We start from the raw sequence: 22,022 nt of genomic DNA, 5'->3' as shown, positions 1-22,022 counted from the left end.
AAAATCGGTGTTTTTTTTGCCGCATTTATGAAGTGCTGGCGTCTTGGTCTTTGCATAAAGCACTCGAAGATTTTGTTTTTAAAGTGGCATCAACGCCAAGCCAGACAAAGTTTTTGCCAGGCATGCCACTGCGGCAATCTCTGCGAGGGACATGGCAGCAGAATGGCTGCGTCCCTCTTTTCCACTTCTAACATATTGTCACAGGCTCACAGGCGCACAGCGTGCAACGTGCAGCGTTGCGCCTCGGCGTATGCAATGCCTTTCAATGGCTAAAATTCAATTTTCCTTTGATTTATGCATTTTGTGTGTTCGAATTTGCACGGCAGCCCCGAGCCAGCCACAAAACTTCAAATTTCAGCTTAAATTCTGAAATTCTATCAAACTGAAGCTTGACAACATCTGCAGCTGCAGCTGCAGTTGCTGTTGCTGCTTTGTAGTTGCAGTTGCAGTTTCAAATTGCACTCACGTAAAACTTCCTTTGCAAATATTTCAGCTCTGAGACACTTCGCTTACATCTAGTTTCCGACGTATTGTTCTATATTGACAGTTGATTTCGACTGCAAATGGATTATTTTGCTGGAAACTGTGTATTTGCCTTAGCTGCTGTGTGCAGACCAGAGACAACTGCAACTGGATATTAATTAATGTATAATCTGATTTGGTTTCTTAAGCAGATTAATACTGTCATTGTCTTGCTTAGTTTACTATGCTGACTGACAATATTGAGCAAGAGTACTCTATGTGCCACACAGTATATAGTATACGAGGTCTGTTCAAAAGAAGAATTAAACTGAACTTAAATAGTTCTTACTATCTTTCTATTCTTTCAGCTTGAAAGTTGCCAGCTGTTGTTCTGCTCTTTAAAGTTTGCAAATTGGGTATTAGATAAAAACGTCAACTATACTTAATTTTGTGACACATTTAAGCCGGCAATTAGACTAAGTACATGGAGAACGCGGCAGTGTCCCCGAGCAGCAAGTGTGACATCCTACGGGAATGTTGGCTTGTGGACGCACCCATTTGTGTGCTGGCTATAAAACCGCAGGTCGCAACGCGGGGCAGCTTAGTTGAGGCAACGACGTGCGTGGACGCGCATTCTGAATATGGCCGCAAAAGAGGAGCAGGAGGAGAAGCCCAGCTGCTTACTGCCGGGGCCAGAGCTGTTGGCCCTGCCCAACTTCGACTATCAACGTGCCAGCATCACCTCGGCGGCGCTAAGTGATGTGCCCAGTGATGTGATTATCAAATCCCGGATCAGATATGGCAGTCGTCTGTCCGCATGCAAGGGCCTGCTGCTGGAGTACTCCAAGAGCACCACCATCCACGGCATTCGCTACATATTCGAGGTGCATCGCCCCATATACGAGAAGTGTGTGCGTGCGTCCTGGAGTGTTGTCCAGTTTGCAACTAAAAGTGCGTCTCTGTGTTTCCCCAGATTGTACTGGCTGGTGCTGACCTGCACCTCAGTGTACTTTGCAGCGTCGCTCATTTGGGCCACCTACCTGAAGTGGCAGGACTCGCCGGTCATACTGGGCTTTGACGAGACGCTGGTGCCAGTGCATAAGATACCCTTCCCCACAATCACCATATGCCCGGAAATTAAAATGGAGCGCGAATTTTTCGATTACGCGAACGTCTCCCAAAAGATCTGGCAGGAGTACAAAGACGGCAATGACTTTTCCAGCATTGATGAAGCAGAGTTGAGTATTGAACTATATAATTAATAAGAGCTAGCAGGTAAGCAGCAGGTAAGCATATATTAAAGCTCAACTTGGTTGTACACTATTTGAGAAATTTATTTAAATTCTTTAAGGCAATTGAGAGCATTTTTATCTTATTCAGGAATTAAAAGAGGCTGAAGGTCTGTCTGTCTTATCTACTTGTAACTTGGTCTTGTAATATGTTAAGATATTTTTGGATTCACAAGGAATGTATTAAATCTGTATATATACATATATCTATCTATATCTTTTACAACCTAAAAGCTATTAGAGTTAGAGATATATACTCGAGTCAGACACACAATTAAGCAATGGAAAACATGAATTCTTGCATCAAGCGAGTATTGCACAGTCAGTAGCGCCGACCTGCTACGTTCTAACGTGTTGTATTCCACATTCTTTCATTAAAAACTGCGAATTTGGTTTGATATAAATTCGATTTCCTCAACTGTTGTTGGCAACTGCGTGAATTTTTTCAGACTTTTGGCTTAAATATCCGCAACATATTATTAAAATATATGTTTATTCACAGCTTGGAGCGCATGGCTGCCGCCATTCACCTTTGTGACGCGGATGTGGTTTCGAGGTTTGTGCCGATTCTGTCAAAGCTGCATAGCCAGCAAGCGCAGGATGTGACCGAGACTTTGGTGGATCTGAGCATATCGAAGAATGTTACGAGTCCGTTTTGCCGCTGGAGTGGCCGTTTCTACTTTTGCTACAAGATATTTGACTTTGTGGCCACGGACGAGGGCATTTGCTACCAGTTCAATGGTCTGCGACCCAAGGATATTTATCGCGATGAGCGTTTCCTCAGCTATGTGGATCCGGACGTAGTCGACTTTCAAAACTACTTTGACACTGGTTTGCCCAAACTAAATGAGATTCGAGGCAACTGGTCGCTGGCCACGGGCTATGTGGATCAGGGCCAGAATGCGTATCCACAGCGCACTGTGGCTTCATCGGTAAGCAAAGGGTTCTTTGCCGTCTTGCAGGGCCTGGAGCACAACTACGACTACGATTGCCGCAGCTTTAAGCAGGGCTACAAGGTGCGTCACAGTTGCTGGGCTTTTCTCTTTGCTCGCGCTAATGGTCAGTTTGTCTGCTCAGGTGTTTCTCAACTCTCCAGAGAGCGTGCCGCTCACCAACAATTATATACTGGTGCCCCATGGCCATGAAGTCATGGTTAGCGTGCTGCCCAACTATGTCGTGTCTACGGATAATTTACACGAAATTTCCGCTCAAAAGTGAGCACATCAGAGATATCAAAAATACATACATATACATATACATATACATATACATATACATATACATATGCATATACATATACATATACATATACATATACATATACATATACATATACATATACATATACATATACATATACATATACATATACATATAAATATACATTCACATATACATAATATATTTATACCTCTCTCGAAGCTTGTCTGATTGCTGAATGCTCAACACACTCGATTCACTTCTAACTTTTTTAACATTCACAACATTTACATTTATGTTCGTAACATGTAAACACTTAACATATTTGTTAATAACATTTATATTTACACATTTTTTTGTTACTTATGCCATTCACCAGGCGCCAGTGCTTCTTCGATGATGAGCGGTATCTTCGGTTTTTCCGTAGCTATTCGCAGAGCAATTGTCAGACCGAGTGCCTGGCCAACTTTACAATAACGAAGTGCGGCTGTGTCAAGTTTTGGATGCCCAGTGCGTGACTATAGATAGTCTTGGCCGTAGCTTGAATACTTAACCAATGTGTTCTACTTGCAGAGCCCTTCGATGTGCCGGTTTGCGGACTGGAGAAGATCGCCTGCTACACTGCCGCACAGGATGAGCTCAATGCCATGCTGCAGAATCAGACAATACAGCAGAACATCGATCACAATGCCAAGGTCATGTGCAATTGCATGCCCGCATGCACCTCCTTGGAATACAACTTTGAGATCTCGCGTGCTTTCTATGATCTGGAAAAGACATTAGTCGCCTTTCGCGAAGATTACGAGCACAAGGAGTAAGTAGCGGCGTCATGACTACGTCGGATATATATATATTTATCTATATATATTTATATTACAGTGCGGTGGCCTCTCGTTTGACCGTCTACTTCAAGGAGCATCAGTTTACGGCGATTAAGCGCACGATTCTCTTTGGCGTCTCCACGTTGATCTCCAATTGTGGCGGCATCTTCGGCTTGTTTATGGGCATCTCCAGCCTCAGCTTCATCGAGCTCGTCTACTTCTTCTCGATGCGCATCTGCGGCAGCTGCAGCCAGCGGCGCAAACGCAAAGTCATGATAGTCCCAAAGGAGCAGGATGAAGTGCCCATTGACCCATGATCATGATGATAATGATAATGATGATATCTGTGTGTTTGTCTGTAATTGCACTTCATTTTTAATATTATATATTGAAGACTTTTCAAAGTCAAGTTCAGCTAAATTATTATAAAATTAATTTGTGGAATAAAAAAATATTTTTTTTTCGTGCTGTTGGCTCTGCCCAACTTCGACTATCAACGTGCCAGCCAACCTGAAGTGGCAGGACTCGCCGGTAATGCTGGTCTTCGAGGAGACGCCGCTGCCAGTGCGTAAGATACCCTTCCCCAGAATCACCATTTGCCCGGAAATTAAAATGAGGCGCGAATTTTTCGATTATGCGAACGTCTCCGAAAGGAGTACAAAGAAGGCAATAACTTTTCTAGCATTAACGAAGCAAAGTTTAGTATTGAACTATATAATTAATAAGAGCTAGCAGGTAAGCAGCAGGTAAGCAAATATTGAAGCTCAATCTGGTTTATGAGCTCTCAGAATTTTATACATAAATCTTCAGCAATCTTTAAATCAAATGCACAATTTGCAGTACTTATACTTGTCCATAAGTTGAAAAGAGCATATTGGTTTGTCTTGGTCTTGGTGTAAAGACTCTTTGAATGCCTTTACATGAGATTGTAAAAGCTTAAAGGAATTCCTTTGAGCATGCTCTGGCTGTATATATGCGATATCTTATAGCTAAAAATCGATATGATTATGCAGTGTAGTTGGCTGGGAAACTAGTTGGAGGCGGACGGAAAGGGCTCCTGGTTTGTGGTGGAAATCAGCTTTGTTGGCTAAACAAAAGGCGAGCATGTGGCAAATGCTAAACATTGTTTGTTTTTTATTTTCAGTTTTTTTTTTATTAAATTCCTGCAACAATGTGGAAATAGCAAATAGTTGACAGGCTTTGAATTCGTGCCTGGGTCAGGAATAATGCAATTTTGTGGCCACGCAAATTTAATTCACATTGTTGTGATGCAAATTTAATGAAACGATGACGACAGCGGCTATGAAAACATAAACAAAGAGCAAAACCAGAAACCAGAACCCGTAACCGAATCCCAGACCGAAAACCCCAATAACCAGACTGCCAGGGCTGCGAAAATTAAAGTCCCGCTAATGAGCAGGGACAAAGCCGAAAGAGTGCGGAATTGCGGCAACAGCAGCGGGGCGCATGGAACAGCCGCAGGCCATGCCCAAAAGTGATTTTGGTCAAAGTTATAGAGGGGTTTTCCGTTTTCCGTTTCCCGTTCTCCCTTTTCCGCTTTCCCAGCTTTGCCAGCAGCTGCATCCATCCGATATGCGCCCCACACAAAATGAACATAAAAGTCACGTTCCGGATGGTCAGCATGCAAAGGCCAAAAAGTCTGGCTACAAATGAAGCCGCATTCACCCACACACACACGTCCACACACCCACACACATAGTTAAGTGTGCGCATTTGTGTGTAAATTAAGCACTCAAGTGTTGCCAAGAGCATGCGAAATAATATAAACTGCCATCCTATTAAGCATATGCAAAAATGCTACGCATATTTTTTTATTACAAATAATCATTGCGCCAATCTGTGTGACAGTGCGAGCGCTGCAGCCTGTGCTCAGCTTTCAATCACTTTAAATATTTGTAATTGATTTTCATCGGCTTTGCAAGTGAAGTGAAATGAAAATATGTGCGAATACTTTAATTTGCAATGCATGAACACTTGGCAAGAGCTCAAATAATATATGCCATCGTATCAGCTGTAAAATGAGACTTGAGAACCGCTTGAAAATATGTAAACTTATAGATGACAAATATTGAAATATTTAATAACTAGAAGTTGTTTTAATTTGGGTAGCATTTGAACTGAATAAATGAGTTTAAGTCTTTAAGGTTGCTAAGTGTGGACATTTTTTTTATTTGGAATTTCTTATAGTGCTTAAGTGTGGAAGCAAGCTTTTTCGTTTTATAATGTGATCCTAACTTAAGTTAGCTTTTTTTTAAATATGCTTAGATTTGAGTACAGCAATCTGTGCTGCTCTCAGAGACGTAAGTTACAGAGATCTCGGACGATGTTTGAATTAGAACTCTATCCTCTGAGTTACTGCTTTGACTGAAAATGTTTACATAATATTTTTTGACTATTGCCATGATTTTCCACGGCGTGTCTATATACCTAACGTTGGGCATGCTCTTAAATTCCTCAACGCTCTAGTTGGTCGTCAATACTATATTTAGCCTTGAACTGAGTATCAAGTATCTGCCTTAGTCGATAGCAATCCTTTCCTTCCTGATGCATATTTGAACCGTCCACATGTTCATGCTTGAATAACCATAGTTAAGGTAGAGTTTTAATCAGAAAGTTCAGCTTTAATGCTTAACTCAAGATTTTCTTATGGAACGCCTTTCTTTAAAAAGTTGATAGTCGAGCTAAGCTGACTATAAAATAAGATTTATTGCTGAAATTCTTTTAAAGTCTTTAGTAAATCGTTTACAAGCTAAGTTGCGCTTAACAAACTTAAGGTTGTAAGTGTAAGTATTACATAGTCGGATACATCTATGAACATGAAATATCTTGGCTATGGCAACATTATTAATGATACTTAAATTCAAGTTTGAGTTATTAAAAAAAAATATTATATTAAATAAAAATCTGAAATCAATTTTAAAATGAATTTACCTTTGCGTGAATTTATACATGCATTTGATAAAAAATTGTGTAAATTCGTTTTAAATGGAATTTAGATTCATGCAACAAAAAATTGCACTTATGCTGTTTGATGAATGGAATTGGCATTGCTGAATATTTCATATAATTAAATGCATTAATAAACCATAATTATAAATAAATATTTGAAAATTGAGCACTTTGTGAGTATTTATAGGTATTTCATAATTAGTTTGTCATTTGTGAGCATTGAATAAATTCGCAAATATAGTTGTTTTTATTTGAAACATTTACACAATACTTTAATAATTTTACAAGCCATACACAATCAGATCTACAAGATACGTATATAAATATAAAGCCGAGTTTAATAAAGTTTATAAAACCATCACCAAAGCCTGGCTCTGCTGAAGAGCTTATTTCACGTTTGCTTTGGGTCTTCGGTGGGTTAGCTCACTGATGGACATGAAGCCGGCATCGCCCAGGCAACGCATAGTGACGTAGCCGGTGGGCCAGACGGTCAGCCAGGTGATGGAGCCATGGTGCAGACTGAAGCGTGTCCAGGCGTCCGGCGAGAGCTGCAAGGCGCGACAGACCAAATAGCGTATCACATTCGCATGGCCAATGAGCAGCAGGTAGGAGTCTTCCTTCTGCTCGGGCGAGGCGCGAAAGAAGTACCGTCGAAAGGCGGCTTCGATGCGCGGTCCATCGCGCCGGAAAGCCTGCTCCACACTTTCGACGCTGCGATTTTGAGGCGGATCGGCTGGGCAGGGCGTGCCTTCGGGCAGCAGCTCGCAGCGCTTCATCTTGAGCGGATCAAAGTTAATTTGCTTCAGTATGATCATGGCCGTTTCCTGGGCGCGCGACATGGTCGACGCTACCACATGGTCCCAGGTCACGCCCATTTCGTGCAGCCGCTGACCCGTGCGATGCGCCTGCAGTCGCCCCAGCTCCGTGAGATGCCCGCCATCCGGCGAGGAATTGTATTCACCATGCCGCACCAGCACAATGTGTCGCAGAGCAACAGCCTCAGGCTCAGCCTCAAAGCTCCCTTGGTTCGATATCTTCTGATGCACAAGCTTACGCTGATCCCAATCGTGGCTCCAGCCACTGCTGCTAATTAGCTCATGCCCGCCATGATACCCATCTCGCTCCTGGTTCCGCTCGAGCACCTTGAGGCCAACATAAGTAGCCAAGGATCCCCCACTGACTGCACACAGTGAGCGCCAAAAACCCTGAAATTTCATGGCCTCAAAAACACAATTACTCAAAATCCAGATTGACATTTAAGTCTTTCCAGATTCAATGCCCAATTTTGTTTGGCTAGCGACCAAGTTCAAATGAATCAAGTTACGTTTCGATAGACCCAAGATAAGGTAAGAGATAGCTATTGGAACTCGATGAACTTGGGCTTTTTTGATTGGACAAAGAAGACTCGAACATAGGGCGGCGAAGCATGAGAGATGCTAAGTTCGATAACGATATTACAGCAGCTGCAAAAGTTATCGATCAGATGCAGATTTGATAAGAAATAATTTTGAAATTGGCAAATACTTCCAACAGCTTCACTAAATATTTATTTATTATTATTTATTTATTTATTTATTTATTATTTAGATTTATTGCCTTTGGAGTATTCTTACAGTTGTCAATCGATTCGTCAATAATTGCATTGATGCAATCTAAAATTTCTTGAGTACTTTGGCATTTCTTTGATAATTTTCAACTTTATGCAGATGCCGCTGTGCTGACAGCCCACGCGCCCACAGTTGATTAGCATTGGAAAGTGGGCTGTGAAATTGTTGAGAGACTTGGCTTTGCCTTGCCAACGTGATGGCAAAGTTATTTTACCCTTGGCAAAATACTTATGAACAACTTTGGTGCGGCAAACTTTGCGCCTAGCACAATCAGCAATGAGAATCCGAATAAGTTTTCAAAAGGTAGCGCCAACGCAAGTGAGTGCAGAGTGAGTGACTAGCTAATGCTCTACTAAATTTGTTTAACTGGAAACAATTACCAAAAGAATTTCGAGCTTGTAGAATCTTTTATAGGCTTACATAAGATTTGAAGAATATTTTATTATAGAAACTTTAGCTGCTTTGTGCTTGAGCCAATGTTTGACATTGTTTATATCACATAAATAATATTATTTCATGGTTAGTCTGAAGAACTACAGCTCACAACTTACCTTTACTAAGCTCTCCAATGTATCTTTCGACCCATTGGCCATTATTTTAGGTTCGCTTCCAACATGTAGCCTAATTTCGGTCCATGTACCGCTGCAGGGCATAAGAAGTCAAAAGGCCTATCATCGGGACTTTCGTTGGTTAAAATACTTTTAGCAAGTTTCTGGTTCATTTAATTTCGACGCTCAGCAGGGCCGAGCTGTACTCGAAATACAGACATATCCACAAGTGGCTGGCCGTGAAGGGATTCGCGCTTTTTGCGCTCAGTTGCCTGTCAGATTGGGTCCTAATAAAGTTCCAGCAACTTTGACATCTTGTCCCCGGTTGAATCTGGTTGCGGCATGAAAATTAAATTAAATGAAAGATTTGACAGCAGCGCTGAACAGGCTGAACAGGCTGAACAGGATTCAATGGCAAAATGGTGCAGCCAAGACGGGCTTATAGATGCACATAAAAGTCTCATCAATGGCTGCAACATCCTTTCGCCAGTCCTTTGCCAGCTCCTGCAGCTTACATGCACTTTTGTAAGCTACTTTCATTCACGGCCAAAAGCCGCATTTACACTTGCAGCCGCAGCCACATTCACCTTCACTCGACACTCGACAGCTACTTTCGCCGCTCACTTTTCGTCGGGTTGTTAAAGTAAGCCACTTGAGGTAGCCATAAAACAGATCTCACATTGTTCGTCTTTTGTGTGACCCAGAAACATAAATCTTATAAGATGCGCACTGAATGGCAAGAAACACCTATGTCTGTGTGTGTGTGAGTTAGGCAAGTCAATTTAAAGTTGTAATTCAAGTTGAGAACTCGTTAAGCTGTGGCCTAGGCTCAGTTAAATGCATAGAAATCTTACTCAAGGCACTGAAGTAGAACTAACTAAGAAAAAGTTGAATATTTATGAGAAAGATATTATATAAATAATAGAAATTGATATTGATTAGCTAAACTGTGCGGTTCACACATGAAAGGAAAACACTTGAAGCACAACAATTAAGTCTTCAAAGTTGATTTACTGGAGCTCAGGCCACAGCTCATTGAATTAGGTCTACGAGTCTATTGGGCACACAATACGCACATTATCATAAATTATTTATGTATTTGCATTGTTTGCCTTGACAAATGCCGCATTTGGTTGTGTCCTGCGGTCGATAAGGCTGCCCGAAGAGTTAAAGTGCTGAGAGCTGCTTTTCATTGGCAATTTGTGATTCTCTCTCTGGGAGGGTGCGTGTGGCTAAGGGAAAAGGCAATGAAAGTTAAACAATGTTTGCGGTGCTGTTTTCCTTTTCCGTAATAATTTCTCGAATTTGCCGCCAAAAGGGCTTGGGGCGCTTGTGTCCTTGACACAATTCCGGGACGCTGCTGTCTGACTAACACGCCCACCAGCCACTTGGCCCCGAATGGGCCAGAGCGCAACATAAAAGCGCAAAAACTTTTGATTTTGCCAGCAGATAATTTCAGCGAGCCGCAGCTGGAGCGGCACGAGTCAAGTGGAAAGGGTTGCAGTTGAGAAAAGGGGCGTGGGGCGCGGGGCGTGGCTTGTTGCCACTTAAAGTAATGCAACGTTGGCAGATAAAGTGCAAAGGCAAATGAATGCAAAACGCGACAAGGCAAATAAGGAAATCAAAATGGCAAAGCGAAATAAGAGGCAAGCGAAAATTGAACATCCTGCTGCCGGATGTGCCGGACGAAGAAGGACGCGCGAGCTCGACTCTGCCCCAGCTGTACCGGCATTTGCCACAAAGTGCGTCATAATTATGGGCGACCACGATAAGCGAATGCCAGCAAGACGCACAGCTTGTTAAGGACTATAAATTCCTGTTAGGTGGATGGCACAATTGATGCCAAGGACTGTATGCCTGCAGCACAGGGTGCGCCTTGCCATTGATCAGCATCCGACTGCGCCTTGCCGCGCCTTGCCACTAAGTGCGGCACCCTGTTTATGTATGCCAGCAGCTCCTGTGCCACTTTGCGCAATGAGAAATTTCCGTTTGTCCGACTATGTTTTCATTTTTCCTACTCATATATTTTTTTTTGCTTCTCTTTTTTATTTGTCGCTTGAGAGATGACATTTTTGCAAATTGCCATCATAATAATAATCAAATTCGTGTAAATTTGCGCAAATTCAAGAGGGAAATGGTGCCATGCCCCAATCCATCTGCTTCTCGTTCTCGTGCCAGCATTCTGCTTATCCATCCACTCGGACACTCGCAGTTGCATTTCGAGTTAATAGCTTTTTCGTTTTAGTTTAAGTTGATGAAATTGAAAACATAAACTACAACTTGCTGCTCAACATTTGCATGCTCTGCAGCCCAAGCAAGCTAGATTAAAAACTAAATAAAAAATTTATATCAAATTGTTTTCTTCTCTTATTCTTTTTTGTTATTTTTGTAATGCCAAAAAATTCATTTGTGGCCATATACAAATTTTACGCTGCAGCTAAGCCCTTCGTATAGTAAGAAATAAAAAAGTGGAACTGAAATTGAAACACGTTGGGCTTTATAAGCTTTCAGTTTGATTTTATAAATTCAAAATATTCTATGGATTCGAAATGGGAAATAAAATAGAAATAAATAAGCAATTTAAAATAAAAATTTTCAGCTGAGTAAAAAATTGAATGGACCCAAAATACATTAGACTCTGTCGTATTTAGTCGGAAATGAAATATTTTGTCAATTTTGAACAAGTGTAAAATAAATTAAAATATGCATTAAAAGTTGATTTTAAATGGGGAGAGAGAGAAAATTACATGTGAAAATTTAAGTTTAAGATCTTTAAGATTTGAATAGAAAATAGAAGAATGAAAATTGGGTGCGTTAGGAAAGTTACAAGAGATATTTAGTTATTACTAGTTGTTTTTTAAGTTACATGTATGATATATGGTATAACAAATCACTCAAATTTCTGTCTTATTTTGACTGACTTTGCTCAAATGTTCTGTGAAATGTTTACATTGCGAAGGTATCTGTTTTTAATGTGTTATTTAATATTTAATACATTTCTTATTTTTTTTAATTTATGAAGTGTAAATTAAATAAAAAAATTTTAATGAAAATTAAAATATATATAAAACTATTTTTTTGGTCCGCAGAATGTAACGAGAAATAGAAAATTTTGTATCTGCCACTATATTATTTAATATAAAAATAAATATATAAAACCAATACTTAAACACCCTAGCTTAAATCTTCAATGGCTTCATAAATGTGCTAAAAATATTCTAAAAATAAATTAGCACAAAAGGTATTAAAGCCTATTAATTCTAATGATTTTATTTTTCAGCTGTATTAAAAATAATTTTACTATTCCCATCTTAATTTCTCTTTACAGCAATACACTTGCAGAGTATTCCAGAGTTTGCTTGTCTTACTCAAAAACGGATTCTGACCCATTTGATCCCTGACTCTTGTTGCATGGCTTTTTGGCTAACGAGTTGATAAGCTGTCTCAGCTCAGGCTTAAAACATGTTCCATGTGTTTGACAAGTTGATCAATAGCCGTATTTCATGCAGGGCACTGCCGAGTGAATCCTTTTTGGCCGAGAGGCTGCCGAAGAAGTAGCAAAATACATCTACCTGGGTATAATAAATGGTTGGCAGCATCTATCAGGCCGACACAATTAGAAATGGAAACTGCTTGCAGCTGCACAAAATTTGCAAAACATGCAGCAGCTCGAACGGACGAGCAGTTTAAAATATACGACGAGATGATGCTCACATACATATACACATACACACGCACACACCAGCAGGGCACACATGGCACACTTAATAGCTCATACGACATGTTGGCCCTTTGTTGACTGGCCTCGTTTGTTTACGGTTTAGTGGATTAATGCTGGAGAAAAACTTGGAACAGCAGTGGCAGCAGCAGTAGCAGCAGCAGCAATAACAGCATCCAAAGCTGTTCAGTTTGTTATTTCTTTTGAAGTTAAACAAATCTGCATAAGGTAGAGCCAAAAAGCCGTTACAATTTATGTGCATAAATGTGGAGCAGCCAGAGAGAGAGAGAGTGCGAGAGTGGGACAGAGAGAGAGAGATCCGTATGGCCGGCCATTGGCCACACAACCTTCTGTCGACTTATTCTGCATGTGTTCTCCATAAATTATTCATTTCTGTTTGCCTTTTGCCATGCTCCAAGTTTGCGCATTGCTATAATATATTTTATTATTATTTTTATTTGCATTGTTCTTTTTTGTTATATTCGCTTTGTCTGCAGACAAAATATATTTGTTTAATACGAATTGTGCTGAGACAATAATGAAATTTTGAGCAAAATCTAATTGCATTATGCTTGCTAACTAATTGCACTTCAGTCGCATCGAGTCGAGTCGAGTCGAGTTTTGGTTTTGGTTTTGCCAAAAGTTTCAATTAAAATGCACTCGCTTTGTATACTTCCCCGTTCGACGGCAATTATTTTGAAAGGCAGCCAAGTTATACAAATTATCATTTGCCGCAATTACATTTGCCGGCTGCAATCAAAGTTACAACGCGCAAACTTTAAATGCAGCAAATATTAATTGAAAATGCATTATGCCGCCGCCCACTTCGCATCGGCCCAGCCGTAAAATGCGATGTTGCGACTATGCTGCAACTGCAAACGCAATAAATTTCCATGTTTAACTAGCATAATTCAAATAATGTGGCGCCTAAATCAAAAATAACAAAAGGGCACCAAATATTAAGCGCGCACACGTTTATGCTCGGCCACAGGAACGATTCTTGCAACAATCTCTGTGGGTGGTCGCTCGATTGGTAGGCATTATGCAACCGTTTACTGACTATACTCATCTGACACTTATCGCGTGAATAGTGGAAATTTTCGCCTGGCATGAAATGCACTAAAATAGCCAATTAGTGCTATATTGATGAATTGGTCTATTTAGCTCTGTGCGCCATGCGTAAAAGTTGCTTTGCGATTGTGAACAAATTAAAAAAAAGTAAATGAAATAACAGAATGTTTATGCCATTATGTATGCTCTTCCAAATCATTGAAATGACCGTCTTGACAGTGCTTTAAAGTTTGGTTTTTAATAAAATTTTAAATTTAAAAATTATTTTTAATAAAAAGAAAATTTTGAAAAAGTTTTCTCTCTTGTGTTTTGCCATATTCTATGTAAGAAATATTTTTTCAAATTCATAAATTTATTGCCCAAGTTTGAAACTCCTTCAAAATCGTACACGAATTGGTATCATACAAAATATATCCATTTTTTGGCCAGCAAAAACCGAAAAATGAGAAAAATTTCATGAATAAGTATTCCAGCTGCATTTATAAGTACGGGCAGTTAAGCAACATATATATATATACATATACATATATATATACATATATACCATGTAGCTAAATTGCAATAGTTACAGTTATAGCTCGAACGGTGCCCAGCTGCATGTTTGTGTGTGGTTTTATGGCTATTTTGTAATCGATTGAAGTATGTTGATTGCAGTCACGAGTTACAGCTGAAATCATGTCGGCTGCGCCATGTTAGCCATACAAGAGTTTTGATTTGTGAGGGCCGATAAAATTGTTTATGATAAAAATGCAGTTAGCAGGGAATTGAAGAGCGAAAATCTCGATTTGATGCCAGTTTAACGGTTTTTTTTTAACCAAATATGAGTGATACTATTTTCGATGACTATAGTTCTTCAAATGCCTAGGTTATCGATAACATTTCATTATCGAAATATCTTATAAGATTTGCAATTTAAATATGTTGATTTCTTAGTCAAAGTTTTTTAAATTAATATTTTTTTGTATACATTCTATTGCTTTCTCTTGTTTTGTGCTCTCTTCCTCTATCAGCAATTAGCTGCATTCTCTTGCACCTTTCTTAAAGATTGCAGCAAAGGCAACACAATTAGGTTTTAAAGTAATTACAAGAGAAGAAAGTTTAGCTGAACTGCAACATTTTCAAATCTTGAATGGAAACGCCAGAAGGAGGACGCCGACTATCTCCTTGGCTCCTTTGTCTGGTTGGCGTTGTTGGCTTGGCAGTTGCTTGGATTTTGGAGCTGTGCAATGTCAGCTACGGCATTTAGCCTTGTCACATTATTTTGGTTATCCTCCGTCTGCTGTGGCGGCAGCTTCTTTTGCTCGTTTTGCTTGGCTTCGCTTTTGGGATCTGTGTGCTACTAATTGTTGTTGTAATCACGCTGGTGGCCTGCCCTGGCCTGTCCCCTGGTGTTGGTTTCGCCATCGTGGCCACAATTCGCCATTCATTCATTCATGGCTATTCGGTTTTCCCTCACCCCTGGCAGTTCGTCTCTCAGGCCAGCCGTCTGCATCGTCATCAACTGCAGCTGGGACTGTAAAGGGATTCGGTTCTCTGCAAGCATCGGCCTCCAAGCAGTTTAGAAGCCATCAGCATTATCAGCGCACAGCTTCCACTCCTCCAACACCTCCAGTTTCTCTTAAAGTTAAACATTTTGTGTGTGTGTGTGTGTGAGTGTGCTTGTGTGTGTGTGTGACACTTTGCACTTTATTTTCATTTCAGTTTCTGTTGCAGTTCCCATGCTCACTTCAGTTCAGTTCAGTTCAGTTCAGCTGAGTTCAGATTGGGTTAGTTGAGTTTAGTTTGCAGCCTGTTCTCTGATACTTGGACTCTCGGATGGCTTCCGTCCGTATCGCAGCTGTCTGTCCGCCTCTTCCAGTGCACTTTACTACTTTTGCATCGGAAGCTCAATTTCCGTGCGACTTTTTACATATATTTTATGCTCTCTTTAGTAACTAACTATTTTAACTGAGTAGCATTTGATTTAAGCTCGTGCATCATAGAAATATATAAATATGCATATATTCGTATATATATAGAAGAAAATTAACTGAATGTTTGGCATAATTTATGATAAATCAGCAATTTTAGACCTAACTATTCAAACAGACTAACAGATAGAGGGACAGGCCTCAATAATCTGAGTAATCAAGAGTTCCAATTTTTTATGGGATTAGGGTTTAAAAACACATTTGATTCACATATATATGAAGTATATATGCATATAATAAATATTCCCGATCAGAATATCAGGTAGTATGTTTATAGCTCTGTCTGATCGCCTTTTCTTCTGCTTCTAGCTTATGTCAAAATAAGTGTAAGTTTTCACTCAAAAAGTGCTCAAGAGGTCTGCTCGAGTTGCCTTTTGAGTGACTTTTGGGTATAAAAGGCGCAGCAGCGGCTGCGGGCGATCAGTCAAGTTTATGACCTGGACTGGGTCAGTCTTGTGTGAGTTCAGTGCAAATGGTGAATAAATTTCTGTTTTTTGTTTAATTGGTTAAGTTTAAATAATTTGTATTTGTTTAATAAATATTGTATATGTTTAAATAAATATTTTTTTTGTAATAAATATGTAAATATATATTTAAGTTTCTCTTGTTTTTGTATATTTGTTTAATAACTGTTTAAATGTTAAGAACTTTTATTTGTTAGTATTTTAATTACTTTTATTTCTCTTCTCTTAATTTTCATTTTATGAACATTATATTCTTGCACATTTACATTAAAAACCACATAAATGTATATTATAGTTATATTTAAAAATATTTAAGAACAAGAATATATGTATATGTATTATATATATCTAACAATATTTAATATATAAAATATCAAGAACTATAACATTGACAAATGTTTGCGAAATAAATAAAATATATATAAATATATTATATATATGAATGCATTATATATAAATATGATTTTTCATATTCGTAATGCTAATTAGGTTAAGATGCAAATACCCATGTTGCTTTGTTCTCTTTAAAATATTATATAAATATATATATATTATATAAATATATATATTATATAAATATATATATGAGTTATATAAGAGTCTTCGAAAGATCTTTTACGTAAATCTCTTTTGGAATTGTAATTAGTTGAATTTTAATAGAAGAAATTTAATGTGTTTAAATGTTTTGAATAAGTCAAACAGGCGTAAGCATAATCAATCTCATCACACCCATGTGTACTGTAGTCTTTTTCTTTCTCTCCCATCCCACCCCCTTCTTAATCACCTGTGCATTGCCAATTAAAATTAATTATTACGTATTAGTTGGCCATTAAATAACTTTTATTTCTCAATGGCCAAATGGCATGCCCATTTCCATACCATTAACTATTACGCTTAATACATATGCTCGATATGTGTAACGAGACGTTGTCGTTCGTCCTGGCGTAGGCTAGCGCCTATTATAATTTCCATATGTCACATTATTAAACATTTGCCTAGCTCCATTCGAAATTCAATGTATGTAGAAGTTGATAGCCTTAATTGCAGCAGGTTTCTGGCTGTTCGTTCCTGCTCGTTTGCCCATGTTCTCGGAGCTCGCAAATGCATAAAATATGCAAATGAACTTTCCTCAAATTGTGTAAATTTATGTAAACCTTCTTCATCTCATTCTTTGTGTCAGGGAACAGACAGTCTTTTGCTTCCATTATGTTCTCAGTAAGTGCCGTTTCATTTCCCAAAGCGTTGCGCTGATTGTTATACGATTGTTCAAAACTGTTATACAAAGCGCAGCAACTGCTTCAGTTCTGCAGAAAGTTTCAGTTGTCGCTGCGACAATGTATGCAACGGAGGGTAACATTTTGTGGATGATTCTGTATGAAATACGTAAAAAGATTATTTGAAATTTAATTTAATTAATTGAAAAATATATTGTATTAAAACAATATATACAGAAAACTATAAGTCTTTTAAGAAAATTATTTGTATATACTTATAAATTAAAATATGAAAAATACGAAAAAATATAGAATATATATATGTATAAATGAAAATATAAAAATATATATTTTTTATTTACTAAATTATTTTTTATTCCATTTTATTTTATGTTTTTTATTTTATGTTTAAATATTTATACATATTTTATAATTTTAATATTTAATAATTTTACTTGCTAAACAAAAACTTTTCTATAACATCTAAAGTATGAGCTCTTTAAATTGAATAGCTTTTTTGGGTATTCAATATACTGACTGTTTAATATCAACTACTTAGGAGGTGCTTATGGAAATTTGGCTGTGTCAGGTAGCAAAGAGTAGAAAATTTGTTGTTCTTTATCTTCATATTATTATATTACTTTTAGTTTACTTTGGCACCTTTTTGTGCATATTCTGCATTCTCATGCAAATACTTCACACCAACTTTTTAGCACTTGCAATAGCATCCGTTACATTCAGTGCGCCCCGCTGCCACGCCCCCATGCAGTGCGCATTTTTGGGACCTTTATACCCACTATATATATGTATGTATTGTGCGCTCTTTGCATAATGCGGCATGTAGTGCAAATGAAAATAAAAAATACGTCTGGGAACTTTTGTTTAAATCCATAGCATCGCCCGCCCCCGTGGCACGCCTCGTCCAGGACTTTCCATTTGGAGATGGCAGCACTTGGCGTTCTTTTCGCTCTCCATCTTTACGCTGGTCCCCAAACAATTTGTACGCCTCAGTGCGCACGCATTTCTGGGCACTTAAGTTTCTATACAGTATGTATATATACCCGCTATATATATATCTGTGTATATCTGTAGAAAGTAGCTGTAACGAGTGCGAGCCTTGAGTCAGCGCGTAATTTTTACTCTGCTGTTCACTTTATTCATTCTTTTTGCCATTGAACATTTTATAAATTGCGAGTGTTTTGCATTTCTCATTAGGAAGGAACACGGCGCACCGTTGATGACTACAATTAGCAATTTGCATAGTAAAAAACTAAAGAAATTTCCCTTTTATAGCCCAGTTGGAGTAGATTGCGAACTGCTTGCCAACTGGCGGTCGAAAACAATTTTCATAACTAATAAGTGGCTGCCTTGGCGGTCAACTCTTGTTAACTGACAATTACGACCACTCGCATATCGCCTTATCTACATTTTGCTTACTATTTATTCAGCTTGATTTTTGCATAAATTATATGCGCAGTAGCTGCTCTATGATGGAATATTTAAATTGCGATTTAATTATAATTTACATTATTTGATAGTTATTTAAGTAAATTAATTGCTTATGCCATGGCACAATTGTTGGAAATCGATCATTTTTATCTCTTTGAATTTCTTTTGTCTATAATTTTTTTTTTTAAATAAAAAATACTATTTCAAATAATTATATAAGACTTTATTGTCTTAAGATATGTATTTCGCAAAATGGAGTATTTAATTGTCAATTAAATTATTATTATTTAATTAGCAAGCCCTTAAGTTAGATAAATAAACATTTCATGCCAAGTACTAGCTTTGGGCAGCCCTTGGCTTCTTTATTTGCATCTCGTTTGTACTCCACTCGAGTTGACTAAATTGCCAGTCACTTTGGGCTAATCGAGTGCCACTTTACACATGTCAGACACAGGTTTGAGCGAGTTTTACAGGCCTTTCACATGTTTATTTAGCAACTTAAGCGAATGTCAAGTTAAATTCGAGCGTAGACACAATGTTGACAATGGAAACTTCAATAATTGATGCCCGCATCGCCGAGCCGTTGCTCGTTAAGTATCTCAATATTGTAATTATGTTAGCGACACAGCAGGATAAGCTGTGTGTGGTTGTGTGTGTGTGAGTTACTCGCATTTTAATTTGGTAAGCGGCACAAGTGCCCTCAATGGCCCATAATTAACCCGTGAGTTCATTTGCAATGGGACCCACTGTAGCTGCCGCAGGAGCAATCCACTGCTGAGCACGACAATGCGTTGGCCGTGTTGTATTTTAATTATTTATTATTATTATTCTTATTGTTGTTGCTGCTCCTCTGTGCCACCTGTAGTGAGCGACAGACGAACAGCTACGTGAGGCTTAAGCAGTTGCCATTAAATCCTTATCCAGCGTTCTTTTTTTTTTTTTAATTCATTATACCCTATACACGAGTCGCTAGCAGCAAAAGGTGTAACCAGCAGCAGCTCCAGCAATGCCCAACTGCCCCATTCATAAATTATGCAAACTCCATAAAGATTAGGCTTAGAGAAATTAAAATATGCGTATGATGATGCTGGTAGCTGCAAACGGGTCGCTGGTAGCTGCTAGCTGCTAGCTGGTTACTGCTAGTTGCCAGTTAAATTTAACATGCTTTAGAGCTGCCACAGATTCAGTGTTGCGTTCACTATTTTAAGCTGATGTAAAAATTAAAATAATCAACTAGCAAATTGATGTCGGTGCATATTTGTATATTCTAGTCAATTCTGCTTTGCTTTAAGCTCTTTACGCATTTAAAATTCATAAGGATATTATGTAGTTTTGGAATTTGAGCATGTTGCGAGGGCTGCCCTTTATGTGTTTGTTTAATTTAAATATGGTAAAATTATAATGAAATGGAATTTGCTGTCGTTTGAAATATTCTTCTCGGAAGTCGATGCACATCGGCATTCGCTTGAACTCAGAAGTGGATAGCTTCTATTAGCTTTGATGATTCTTTACACCTTACACTTATGGCTTAGAATACTAAAAGAACCTAAAGAAAATGTGCTCTACGTATTTTAAACTCTGTTGCAATAAGTCAAATACTTGAAGAAAAGTTTACTTGAAAGTTTACTTTTTGACTCATAAAATTTTGTTGGCCATTCAGGCTGTACTAAAAGTCGGCTAGACTCATAGACTAGCTTGAGGGAACTTATCTTTAATCAAATTGGATATACTACAAAAAAAAAACCAAGTTGAAAAATATATAAAATAAGCACATGCCCTTCAAGGCCTTCAAGCTTATTAATCACTTAAAATAATGACATATAATTAATTATTATAGCTTGCAACATAAAATTACAGGATATTCGCAAGCCAGGCATCGTCACATATGCATTTATTCATTTAAATAACATTCATATCTAAGATAAAGCGCATAAAATATATAAAATTTATTCATGCTCCTAAGAACTTGAGCCAGAGCAGGGCTTAAGGTTTCTCTAACTGCAATTATTAACAATGTTTTGCACTTTTCTAGCACAATAGTAAGGCTTAACTGCAGTTGTTACTGTTTCAGCCACATGAGGGCACACTCAGGTGGCATTTAATGAGCTTGTCGACCTGTGCACAACTTTTGCCGTTACAATTAACGACGGATTCAAAATGGAGCGCACGTCGAAGTGAGCTCAGTGGGGTCTATTTGCATGAAATGCCGAAGGTAATGGACAGGTAAGGAAGTACTGGGCGTGGCCGGTTAGAAGAAAGCAAGTAATAAACGAAATTTAATTACAACTACATATTAGTTAGCTGCATCAACAAGACACAAGACACAAGTTGCAGCAAGCGAAAGGGAACAAAACGAAAAAAAAAACAATGTAATTTTGTGCAGTCGGCCAAATTGGATGCCTGGATGCTAGGATACCGTCAGGATGGCAGGAAGCTCGAAGAATTCTGACGGCTCATAGTGGTGGTATTTTACGTTCACGTCCATATCTGCAACTGCTGTCAGTCCAGTCTAGTCCAGTCCAGTTGCCGGCTGACAAACTTGGCCAATTTTATGCTGCTGCCGAGAAGCCCACAAAAACTGACGTTTATTACTTGCTCGCCTCTGTGGACCCGGCCAGGGCCATAAATTATTAAATTTTAACAAGTTTTTATACGAACTATTGCAGACTGCCTGGCCATGCCAAGCCCTGCCTTGTCTCTTGTCTCGTGTCTCTTGTCTCTTGCCGCCTGTCCGCAGCCTCGGCTTCTTGGCATCTTTGCATCTTGGACGCAAATCGAGCAACTTGGCTTAGTTTGTCAGCACTTGGCCAGTACGTGACCCAGCGACACGAACCCTCAGACAGACCCTTTTCCATGGCACGCTCGTCATGCCCCTACCCCTAATCATATTATTAATAGCAAATTATGAACATGGAACAACGCGGCGAGTGACGAGCGCTTTAAGCCCTGTTTACAGCGACAGCTATAACTCTATTCATTTCATATAAATATCTGAATAATTTCAAATACTAATTTTGAAAACAGAAGCAAAATAAACCTGAAACAGCTTAAAACAATTTTCGTTTATGCAATTTAGCAACAAACTGAAAACAACTTTTGATGACACACAGACAAAGCTGAAAAGTGTTCCGTTAGCAAAAAGTTAAATTTTCAACTTTCCTGTTTGGCCAAAAGAAAACTTTGCGCCTTTGTTCAGCTAGACTAGCAGCAGAAACTACCTGTGGAGCGAATCTAATTTG

At 38.7% G+C, this 22,022-nt stretch overlaps 2 protein-coding genes across 2 annotated transcripts; one reads left to right on the top strand and one right to left on the bottom strand.

The window, feature by feature from the left end:
- Positions 1–1,095: 1,095 nt before the first annotated feature.
- LOC111594332 (pickpocket protein 28) lies at positions 1,096–4,089 on the top strand. The gene is made up of 7 exons (XM_023307577.2): positions 1,096–1,369; positions 1,436–1,699; positions 2,254–2,767; positions 2,829–2,965; positions 3,331–3,461; positions 3,525–3,765; positions 3,831–4,089. Exons 1-7 carry the CDS (start codon positions 1,104–1,106, stop codon positions 4,087–4,089), a joined length of 1,812 nt encoding a protein of 603 aa, XP_023163345.2. The 5' UTR covers positions 1,096–1,103.
- A 2,971-nt stretch (positions 4,090–7,060) lies between these two features.
- LOC111594312 (serine/threonine-protein phosphatase Pgam5, mitochondrial) lies at positions 7,061–8,037 on the bottom strand. Its single transcript, XM_023307555.2, has one exon. It carries the CDS (start codon positions 7,996–7,998, stop codon positions 7,129–7,131), a length of 870 nt encoding a protein of 289 aa, XP_023163323.2. The 5' UTR covers positions 7,999–8,037; the 3' UTR covers positions 7,061–7,128.
- Between the last annotated feature and the right edge of the window lie 13,985 nt (positions 8,038–22,022).

Source organism: Drosophila hydei, unplaced genomic scaffold (assembly GCF_003285905.1).
Source record: "Drosophila hydei strain 15085-1641.00,03,60 unplaced genomic scaffold, DhydRS2 tig00008130-arrow-arrow-pilon, whole genome shotgun sequence".
In the NCBI taxonomy this organism is placed as follows: domain Eukaryota; kingdom Metazoa; phylum Arthropoda; class Insecta; order Diptera; family Drosophilidae; genus Drosophila; species Drosophila hydei.
This window is presented reverse-complemented; position numbering and strand designations above follow the sequence as displayed.